The following is a 12299-nucleotide window of genomic DNA, read 5'->3' as shown; positions in this document are numbered from 1 at the left end:
TTAATTCTGTACTCCTTAAACTTCTACAGTGATGTATACCAATTATTTCTCAACAAAAATTGAAAAAAAAATCTACAAAACTGACAAAATGCTTTGGCAAGAATGATTTCAAAATTAAGCCAAAATAAAAGGCTATGAACACAAAAGGCAAAAGGTAACATAACAGAAATGAAAAGAGATTTTAAAAGATATTTAAAGAAATCTCTGAACATCATGACATGTTTTTTGTTTTACTTTAATAAAATATAATTTACCAAAACTGAATCAACAATAGAAAATTGTAATGATTAATGGGACTACCAATGAAATTAAAATAGTAATTTTTTTTTAATTTAAAAAGTAGAAAGCAAAGAGCAATAAGGAACTTTCTTGTAAGGACGAGGAAGAAAATAAATACTTACATACAATGATTCCAAGGTATACATTACCTCATTAATCCTCATGATAATTCCATGAGGTATTGCTCTACTATTTAACAGATTCACCCAACAATGGAAGACAGTAAGAATAAGAGAAAAGTAGTTTGTTCAAGGTCGCCCTAGTAAGGGAAACTGGTATTCTATTACAAAATTTTAAAACAATTTTACATTGCCTCCCAACATTTCAATGACTAATAATACTACAGCTGTCTAAAAAAGCTGAATGGCTAAGAAGGTATATTGATGCCAGGTCATGAATGACCTATATGTTTTGCTAACACTTAGTTATTATAGGCCATGGACAATGAAAAGCTGAAACTCACAAAAGTATCTCTTATTCTGAAGGACACAGAAGTTCTGCAATATTTTTGGTGGGAAAATGATACTTAAGAATTTCAGGAACATTCCAATATTTTGAAGAGCAAAATATTTTTAAAATTTTTATTGAGGCAATGATATAAAAGGAAAAATAGTTTTCCTTTACCGAAAACCTATATAATGCTTTATTATTTATAATTGTTAAACAGACTAAAAATTCTTATCACTCACCTTCTTTATTCCTTTACCTCTAATAATTAAGCACTTATTTTTAATAAGGATATAAAAAGAAGGAAATAATGGACCATAAAATCTTCAGACTATTTATCTTGTTGAAATTTTAAAGTATCATCTCCTTCAGAGGGCTATTTTTAATCCTGTAAATGAGCATGACAAAAACTAGAAGATATTCATTTAATTTTCAAAACACCTACTTATTGCATGTCTATTCTTATGCTAAGTACTGTTAAAGCACTGAGATTTAAGTGTGAGTCAACATAACAGTCCTTGCTTTCTCAGGGTTTACATTCCAGTAGGAGGAGATAAACAAATAATATACCACCTGTTAGATAGCAAGAGTCACTATGCAGAAAATAAAGGAGGGAAGAGGCATAGCATGGGTAGGAATATTATTTTAGGTAGGAAGTTCAATGAAGTCTTCATCAGTAAGAGGGTATTAAGCTGGATTTTCGAGAAGAAGTGGGAAATAGATGTGTAAATATCTGAGTGATATTGCATTTGATAGGAAGGACAAAGGCCCTAATGCACAAGTGTGTCTGGTATGCTCAAGGAATTACAAAATGGCCAGGGTTACTGAAGCATGGTAAATGGGAAGGCAGGTAGTAGGAGATAAGGTCAGAGAGGTACTGGAGGCCAGATCAAATAACGACCTTGTCTTTTGAGTTACATGAAAGAAGCTGCTGGAAAAGTTATGAGCAGAGGAATGAAATGATCTTTCATTTAAGAAAAATCAGTCTAGCTGTCTATGGAGAATTAACTATAGGAGTCAGAGGTGAAGGCTTGAAGACTTTTGCAAATTTCCAGGTTTGAATTAAGGAGGTAATAGTGGTGGTGCCAAACGATTTGCTGGTGGATCCTATGTGGATTATGGCAGAGAAAGTTCAATGATGATACCAAAGTTTTGACCATAAGCAGCCAGAATGACAGAACTACCATTCTTGGAATGGGAATGGCTAAAGGAAGAAAAGTTTGGGAGAGAAATAGGAGTTCTATTTTGTACATGCTCATTTGAGGTGCTTACTACACATCCAAGCGAAGATGGCAAGTTGGCAGCTGGATATATGAGTCTAGAGTTTAGGGCAATGTTCCAGGTAGAAGTGTACATCTGGGAAAGAGTAGCATAAAGATAATATTTAGAGCCACTAAACTGGAGAGTGAGTACAGACAGAAAAGATGATTTGGGACTGATCTCTAAAACAGTCCAACACTTAGAGGTTGGGGAGATGAGGAGAAACGGGAAAGGGGAGTGAGGACGGAGGAAAACTGGAAGAGCATGGTATCAAACAGTGCTCAAAGAAGGTCGAGACAGACAAGGAAATGATTAACCACTGGATTTGACAATGAGACACCACAGCTGACTCTGACAAGAGCACTTTCAGGGGTAAGTATTAAAGCTCAATTTGAATAGTTCAAGAGAGAATGGAGGCAGAACAAAACAAACCTGGGAACACAGTGTTATAATAAAGGAGAGGTGACTGACTGAGAAGTAGCTAGAAGTGACTATGGGGAAAGTTCCTCTGTTTCATTTTTTAACATGGGGAAAATAACAACATGCATGTATGCTGTGAGGTGTGGGAAGATACTGAAAAGAGGGGAAATTAGGGGCATCTGGGTGGCTCAGTTGGTTAAGCATTCAACTCTGACTTCAGCTCAGGTCATGATCTCACAATTCATGAGTTCAAGCCCCACATTGGGCTCTGCGCTGACAGCACAGAGCCTGCTTGGGACTCTGTCTTCCCCTCTCTCTGTCCCTCCTCTGCTTGCCCTCTATCTCTCAAAATAAATAAAAAATTAAGTAAAAAATTTAAAAAAAAAAGAAAAGAAAAATTAATGGAAGAGGACAGAACAACTGCTGGGACAAAAACCTTAACCTAAGAGACAGGATGGGATGTAGTACACAGGTCAAAGAACTGGTCTTCCATAGCAAAATGATTACTTTATTCCTACAAGAGGCAGAATGTATGGGATAGAATGTCTAAGAAGGGCAATTAACAGCATACATGAGTTAACAGTCTCTTTAAGTCAGCAATTTTGTTTGTAGAAATTTGCCTCTTTAAGGATATAGGCATGTTTAAGTACGAAGACTAAGCTATAAGAATGCTGATGGCAACATTATATTGAGAAGTACAAAACTGAAGGCATCATAAGACACTATCATTAGCTACTGGACTTTTCAGGCCTAAAATCTATTTAAGAAAAAATGTTTAAAAGATGTTTAAAGTTTTATCAAGCAGTAACTCAGAAAACCTGAGTTTTCTCAATGATACACAACCTAAAAGCCAGTTTTAAATATGAAATCTATTTTAGGATGTTTTCTATTAACATATTTCATATATTTAGCTTCAGAAGGATAACACTTCATTTACAGAGAGTAATAGCTAATAAACATTTTTTAAAAGTTCAGCTTCACCAGCAAATAAATGCAAATTAAAACAATAGGGAAAAAACCCAATAGGATATTATTTTCCACTTGTACAACTGGCCACATTTTTAATACTTGGTGGGCAATGGTGGGAAGCAAGCAATCTCACATATTGCCTATACAAACTTAACTAGCATGGCCTCTTTGGAGTGCAATTTGATAGCATATTTCAAAAGCTTTAATAATACATGTGCTATTTATCCCAGAAATTTTACTTCCACTTTAACTTAAAGAAATAATCATGGTCTATATAAAAGATGTAGTTACAAGGTTATTAACTGCAAAAGTGCATACGACAGTGACAACTAACTGAATGTATCCTAAAAGTCCAACAATAATTACGTAAAAATACTGTAAGATAATGAAATTCTATTCACTTAGGGAAATGATGCTGTGGAAGGATGGTTAATGACATGCAAGAATCTTCATTATACAGTATTAAGGGAAAGAAGTACTACATGTACATTATAATTCCATGTTAAAGAAAAAGATAAGGCTGGAAAGCTACCCATCAAAATGTTAATGCCTCTAGCAGCTGCTTCTTAAAGGTAAGATTTTGAGTGACTTAAGTTTTCCTCTATCTACCTATCTTTATTTTCTAGTTTTTGTATAATGAATATGTATTACTTACCAAATAAATTTGAGTGGTGATGCACTCAGACCCACCATCAGAATGTATTACTTATCAAATAAATTAAAAGCAGTAATTTTGTTAAGGATATATTTTTACAGTTTCTTAAAATTAGAAACCTAATAAACGTTTTATTTGTCTAATATAGGTATATTTTGTGGAAGCAACTGAATGTTTACAATATTGGCTCTTTATGATAATCAAGACTGTTTACATATTTCTAAAAAGAAGACCTCCATTATCAGTAATGCTAACTTATTTATGACAAGGTGGAATTGGTACTTCCCTTCTCATTTCAGTGTCCTTTTTATAATAAGATAGTAGAAATCCCTCAGCGTACGAAGGAGAGGAAGCTAGACATACAAGTTTGGATTAGTACATCAAAGAAAGACAGTTGCATAAAAATGCGGACAAAAAGTGGTTAAGCAAGTTGGAGGCAGAGAGCATTTATCATTAAACTCATTCTGAGGGGACCACCTGAGAAAGTTCCATTATTGTATTTTTAAAAGTGTTGCAGTAATTACTATAGTCTCTTATGTATGTAGGAGAGAAAAATTAGTATTCACATTCATCTTTATATTTTAAAGTCACTTCCTAAATCACTACAAATAGCCTTTCTACCTACTTGTCAATGGCCAAACTCCTATGTCCAGCTGTCATCTTGCTCTTTAATTCCAGACCTGTGGCCCACTCTGCACAAACTAGCTGTGTGTTTAGACAAGCTACTTAAGCTCTCTCTGTTTCAGTTTTCTCATTTATAAAATTAGCTTTTGAGGATTAAATGAGTTAATAGAAGGAAAGCACTTTGAATAATGCCTGATATACAATAAGCATTCAATATTACTAGCATTCTTTCTACTAGTATTATTTTTGAACTACTGTCTTCAAAAATGTCCTGAAATCTAATATACCCAAAACAGTATAATTTTATGCCTGTTCAAAATTCTTGCTCTATTTGGTTTTTAGATGTAAAGTACTAGAATTATCACTTTCCCCAAGTGATCCACTTACTCAAGTTAGAAATCTTGGTACCATAAGACTGGGTTACTACTCCTTCACCACCTAAAGTATCTTCACACTCCTACCTCTCACATAGGGACTTCTCTCACTAGATGATGATTATCCTGGTGACAGGGACTATATTATTATTTTCAGAATTTCATGAATTGCCCTTACTGTTGACATCTGTGTATCCCTGGCAGCTGGTAAAGTTTCTTTCCTACATTAGATCCCCAATAAATGCATCTTCCAGTGTGCGTGTGTATGTACATTATGTATATACCTATAATACTCTCTTTCTGTTTTCCTTAAAGCTTTAGCTTGATCATAACACTTTTAAAGTATATAATCATTCTATTCAGGAAGCCAATTATGTAATCACACCTTCAAAAAATTTACAGATATCATCTGATTAATTTCCAATGCTGGTGAGATTGTAGGAAATTCTTAACTCTCATACAATACTAGTATTAAGATAAATTGGTACAGACTCTTTTAAAAAGACACACTTTAAGAGCCATAAAATTTTTCATTGTATTTGCCTGAATAACTCTGTAAATTCACAGCAGAAACAAAAAGAAAACTGATTTGCAAAAACATTCATTATCCTTTCCTCTATAATGGAAAACAATCTGAATGATGAATTATAATTTTGAACTCTCAATGGACTATTATAGAGCTATCAAAGTTATTATTATAATGATGATAGCAACAGAAATACATGATGTTTTCTAAAAACTACGCTGAAATTACAACTATGTAAAAAGTTTAAACACATTGGGGTCTGCAAATGGAGTCTGTATTTTTGAATAATTTCTGATACTAAAATAAAAGCAATTTTAATCAGATGGACATATTACACAAGACATTAAACTATAAGTTAATATTTATTTTTTCTCTATCTTTTTTTTATTTTAGACAGCATGCACAAGTAGGGAAGAGGGGTAGAGGGAAAGAGAGAGAATCTTAAGCAGGCTCCACACTCACCACAGAGGCCAATGTGAGGCTCAATCCAACAACCCTGGGATCATGACCTAAGCTGAAATCAAGAGTTGGGCGTTCCACTGACTGAACCACCCAGGTGCCCCTAAATTAAGATTTCAATAACATATTTCAAAACGTCATATACCTCTGGGTAAACTTCAAATATGGTGTGTAGTCTATTACAGCAGGAAAGTTTCCATCCAATCCCTCTCCCTTGAGGCAGAAGCTAAGAAATAAATAAATATGTCACATAATACATCAAACCTTTAAATCGACATTAAGCATTATAAACAATCTCTGGTTTGAGACATTTGTTTCATCAAATTGTAGGTAAATTTTTTATTCATATTTTAGATGTTACTTGTTACAAATAAACACCTCAATAAAGATACTCTGCGTTCAATACCAATGACAAAGGACTGCACAATACACTCTAACCTGAATATATCATGCAAAAGAAAAATTTTCTGAGAAATCTGTTCAAACGTTATTTGACACTATTTTAGTCTTCACTGGATTTTTTAAGACGTCATTAGAGGATTTTCAAATGAAGACTTGTTCATGTTTTCATACAAATTCTTAGATGCCGCTGACTATATTTTTAAAAGATTTAACTAATTAGAAGATGACAGTTTTTTAAACTATGAATAAGTGAAAGGGCCTGGGTCTTAGACCTAAAAAGAAAGCTAAAAAAAATCCTTTTGATCGTCAGTCAATCCTTTTTGAGGCCATGGCAACAGGAAAGGTTGCCACTTGCCCAAAGTCATACCGGGAGTCACTTAAAGCCCGTAAAAAAACTCTAGACCTCTGGTCTCCCAATCCAGTAATCTTTGTTTTGTATGATGGTGTATCCAATAGGATAATAAAAAAAGTGTTTAGTTTTATGGTCACTGTTATTAAAAAAGTACATCTACTAGGAACATAAACAAGAACATTTACAAGATGTAGGTGGATCTTTCAAAAAACAAATTATTCTATGAACTCCTATGTTCTGATTTCTTTGGGAAGTCTGCCTATTGAAATTCCATTTTTAAATGTTAATATTAAGAGTATCTTGGTATTGCTCCATACTTTTTCATGCTTGAATAAGGAGTGAGCCAAAGGGCAATACTTTATAAGGGCTTTCCTTCATTTACAGAAATATTACTAATGTATCTTTAAGACATTTACTTTCAGCTGATCATACAGCATCATTGGGTTACAATAAACCAAGAGTTCACATTCTTATCCCAGGTTTTCTTTTTGCACCAAAAAACAGAAATGTAAAGGATTCAGACAGAACCAGCAGGATGACAGGTGAAAAATTAATACACTCAGAACGATCAAAAAGACAACCTCCATATGGCATCTATCATTTTTGTATTCTAAACAATTAAGCTAATAACCTAATACTACTTTATTAAATTTTAAACAGAGGAAAGTTATACTGAGAAAATGAAAATATTTTGAAAAGGAAGTGATTTGCTAAAAAAAAAAAAAAAAAGGTACCCTCAGTAATTTGCTAAAAAAAAAAGGTACCTGTATTAAAAATGAGCAGCATTATATTTCTATTAAAGATCTAACAGTAGGGGCGCCTGGGTGGTGCAGTCGGTTAAGCGTCCGACTTCAGCCAGGTCACGATCTCGCGCTCCGTGAGTTCGAGCCCCACGTCGGGCTCTGGGCTGATGGCTCAGAGCCTGGAGCCTGTTTCCGATTCTGTGTCTCCCTCTCTCTCTGCCCCTCGCCTGTTCATGCTCTGTCTCTCTCTGTCCCAAAAATAAATAAACGTTGAAAAAAAAAAATTAAAAAAAAAAAAAAGATCTAACAGTAGATTTTCATTTAAGTTTTATACTTATTTTGTTGATACTCTTGGATTTTAAGTGATATTTTTCAATAAAATTGTAATATTTCCATTAATCTTATGTTTGAATTGTTATAAGCAAACTTTTTATTTTTAGCATAATGTAAAATCTTAGATCAATTAAAGAATACAAAAAGATCCTTCCATGAATATATGAAAAACTTACATTTACATTTTTAGAACTTATACTCAGTCTGAAATCAATTCATCTTGTTGATGATAGAAGCAAATATTAGTAATATTTCTGATGGCCAAGATACATAATATAAACACAAGATACCAAACACATCATGCCAGGAGTTTTTTATTTCAACACATGAGATCATGAAAATCTTTCTGGCTTTCCATCTACTTTCAGGGCATTTTTTCACTTTATAGCAGTAGCTGAAAAATACAAGAGATAAGATCCAAAAACTTCCTTCAGGGCTACAAGGGTACATAATCTTTTGCTGGGGAGATATAGTCTAAGATTTGCCCAAACTACAGAACAAACATGTCAGTTAAATCCTTAACTTTGAGACAGTCTCTTTGCTGAGAGCAAACCCAGTTAGAAAGCTGATGTTACTGGAAAGGGAACGACATGAATCAAATATCAATATCCAGCTGTGTGCTTTACTTCTTATTAGCAAACCAAGAATAAAAGCTAAGTAGAAACTGGTATGAGGTAGAATAATTTAAAACCTGAATGCATTTAGACTAAGTACCTGAAATCAATGGCATTGAGTCCAAGCAGCATGCCAGCAAGCATATTTGCTTCCTCGCCCAAGACAATTGCTCCATCGTCATAAAATCGCCTATAAAATGAAACGGGTAAATATATAAATATTAAAAACAGACTGAAGTATCCTCTGTAGAAATTATTTAGAAACCAAACTAAGGTATAAAGAACTAAATTTTATTTATCAAAATAAAAACTATTTGGATCAGCCAATTCTTGAAGATATTTAGGAAAAAAAACAAAAAATGCTGCCATAAGAACAACAACAAAAAATTATTCTAAGTATTTCCACTGCTTTTAAAAAGAACTTCCAAAGTAACTCTTTCAACTGGCCAAGACTGCCTACTCTGTTTCCCTAACAGTGAAGCAATATAAATGTAATCTGAAAGGTGGAAAATTCACATTTTTACTGGTCTAATTTTGAAATTCTGTAGATATTATTGTATATATAGAAAAAGACAAACACACATTGCTTTTCTGTAAGTACAAGAAAGTCTATTTATTAACTAAATGGAGAACTAGAGAGATGTGATCATTAGTAATTCATCCTAATCTTTTAACACTACAATACTAATGAGCTAGCAGGGTGTTTGCATATGAAAAAGGAAGTATTCATTATCTCTGACAAAATAAATTATGAATCCACCTCTCTTAATTTTTGTAAAGCTTATTGTTTTGGTTAATGTCAGTTTTTAAAATACTACAATTTTATTTTAAAATATTTAAAATAAGTATTTTGAGAAAATATTATGATACGAGTCTATGGCATTTTTCCACAAATAAGTACGATCATTGTATTTACTTTTAAAAATAATACTGTGCAAAAACTAGTTTATGTTCAATAACCAGGCATCATTTGATTGTATTACCTATTTATATTAGATATAGACAGTGGACACCACTCTGTAAGATCCCACCAACTAAAAGAAAATTTTAGTAATGGAATTTTAGTAAATTTTATTTATTTTATTTATTAAATAAAATTAATTAATTTATTTATTTATTTTATTTATAAAATAAAATTAAATAAAATTTATTTATTAAATTAAATTATTCCATTTTAGTAAATAGAATTTGTCTTACTCTTTTTAGTCATGAGTTTATTAAGGCTGCAAAAAAATTTAATAAGCTCATAATCCACCAATTTTGCATAGTTCATAGTTTAAAAAATACTTTTACAAACATATCCTTTGATTCTTCTTTAAAAAGTCCATGAAGCAAAGGTGGAAAGAACTATTATGAGTTTCAAATTTTCCATCAAGAAAAGTTAAGAATTAGGTTAAAACAATTTGCCCAAGCTCATGCAGATAAACTGCTCAAGGAAGAAACATAATTCTTCTTACTTTAAGTTCTATATATTTTCTTTTAAACCTTATCACTGCCTATAAAACAAAAATATTTAAAGAGAATTTAACCTATATTATAGTTCATAAGGAATTTTAAATGAGTGAAAAGTACAAAGGAAAATAAGAGACCTTCTGTCAGATACAAACAAATATGTGGGAAGACTTGCCTGGAATAGAGGTTTTGTGTTTCCTTGGAAATATGGGAATTGCTTTTATTGATTTATGTAAAAAGAGAAAAACTAAAACTTCCAGCCTAACAGAGATTAACAAAACAAATGGAAAAAATTTCTACATACTTAAGGTTTTCCACAAAAAGGTAAAGATATTTAAATAAATTTATATACCTGAGATTTTGCCACTGTTCCAATAGCTAAAATGGCTGTTGACAAAATATTTTGACTCCGAAAAGAGTTATGATTACAATGGCTCTAGAGCCCAAATTCTGTTGAACACATGCCTTAAAAAGAATTCTGGTTTTTGATAACTGGGAGTCACCCATTATTCCTAGTATTTCCCTATATAAGAAAAGGTCTTTTTTTTTTCTTTTTTAATTTTGAGTCCACCGTGCTTAAAAGTACATTCTAAGAGTCAGATCAAAACTATTTCTGCTTATTCCTAATGTCAACATTGTGTTAGGGACTGCTGAAGAATACCAAAAACACACACATATTTCACCAGTTTCAGAGATTTCTTAAAGTCTAAAGATCTTATACAATATTCTTTTGAGGAGTTCTTTGGCTTAAGTTTTACTAATAATTTTTTAAGTAAACCAATATAAGTGAAACACTTGCTATATGTGAAATAATTCCACTTAAATAAAACAATACCTGAAGTGGAATGCTGCATAGACCTCATTTATTATGAGTTTTTACTGAACCAGAAGGGATGGGAGGACAAACGGTAGAGGAAGTGCTACTTAACGAGGTGTCCACTGTATGCTCAACATCTTCACTATTAATGCAAGCTAAGAAAATTTATTTTCTTATCTTCTTCTTATATTCTTATTTTTCATAAAATACACTTCTGAGATAACATTTAAAAAATAATTCAGTATTCAAAAAAATACTGAGTTAAAGTGATCTGAACCAAAAAAGGTATTTTTATCATTTAATCAAAGACATTACTCACATGTATTAAAGAAGAAGCTGTTAGGAAAAATTAATTTTTTTTCTTTTAATCAAATCAACGTATCAATTTTGACTGGAAATCTGATTCTTGTTAATCAACCCTTTCAAAGACTTCAAAAAAACCTGTAAACATCTACATTTTATCTTATAGAAAAACTGGAGCATTAATAAAGTTTGCTTATATAACCAAAGTTATGTAACAAATGAACCAAGGGTAAATCCTAAATGACTAAATTCAATAATAGTAAGGTATACACTAAAAAAATTCCCTTTTATTGAAAATATTTTTTGTTCTAAAGAAAATAATTGTATGAGAAGGACCTAACCAAAACAGTATAATGAATTGCTAAAATATATTATAAACACTGAAAGTACCAAGGTGAAAAAGATGTATTAAAACTTCAATTTAAAGCTTTATACATTAGATTGTATCCCTAAAGAAGTGTTACATGTTAGAAACAAAGAAAAATTATGAGCAACTACTGATATTACTGTATCTGGAGGAAAAGCTTCCACTGTAAAAATTTTTTTTCATGTTTATTTTGAGAGAGAAAGAAAGAGAGAGAGAGAATGAACAAGTGGGGAAGGAGCAGAGAAAGAATTCCGAACAGGCCCGTCACTGACAGTGCAGAGCCTGATGTGGGGCTTGATCTCATGAACTGTGAGATCATGACATGAGCCTAAATTAAGAGTTGGACGCTTAACCAACTGAGCCACCCAGGTGCCCTGCTTCCACTTTTTATTAGGTATACTCTTTCCAATCATTTGTTGACTACAAAAATATCAGAAACCAGAAAACCATTTAAAATAACACCCTAATAACAACCGTACTTTTTCTCTTATCATATATAATTTAACTCTCATTGAAATATATCTCTATAATTCTTTCTTTGGTGTTCATTCTGTAAAACTATTTGAAGGCCCTTCAGGTACTTCAATAACAAATACCCTTTGAATTGCATCCAAAGGAACCACCAGAGTATCATACTGATACTATATAATATCATGCTTCAAATTTTCCTTTTTTGAGAGTCAAAAGTTATTACACACACTGAAAATGCAATACTAAAGTATGAGAAAGTTTCTCTTCTAAACCAAAGAAATTTCATTATCACATTCTTGCTCCCTTGCCCAGTTTAGTCTCTATGTATGAAATACATACATAAGGGAGGAAGTTAGAAAAGTCTCCCTCATGACATCCAAAATAGATTATAGTATTATAAATAAATGTTATATTCCATTCAAAGACAAACTG

General features: G+C 32.2%; 1 protein-coding gene across 4 annotated transcripts in view; it reads right to left on the bottom strand.

Annotated features, from left to right (window-relative positions):
* RUNDC3B (RUN domain containing 3B) overlaps positions 1-12299 on the bottom strand; it is a 154971-nt gene that overhangs the window by 68028 nt on the left and 74644 nt on the right. For all 4 annotated transcript variants that reach the window (XM_047842025.1, XM_047842043.1, XM_047842036.1 and 1 more), the window contains 2 exons: positions 8558-8647; positions 6159-6239 (listed from right to left, as the gene is read on the bottom strand). In XM_047842025.1, coding sequence (XP_047697981.1) covers positions 6159-6239; positions 8558-8647 — 171 coding nt within the window. The remainder of the gene's footprint in view (positions 1-6158; positions 6240-8557; positions 8648-12299) is intronic.

Source organism: Prionailurus viverrinus, chromosome A2 (genome assembly GCF_022837055.1).
Source record: "Prionailurus viverrinus isolate Anna chromosome A2, UM_Priviv_1.0, whole genome shotgun sequence".
Classification (NCBI taxonomy): Eukaryota; Metazoa; Chordata; class Mammalia; order Carnivora; family Felidae; genus Prionailurus; species Prionailurus viverrinus.
This window is presented reverse-complemented; position numbering and strand designations above follow the sequence as displayed.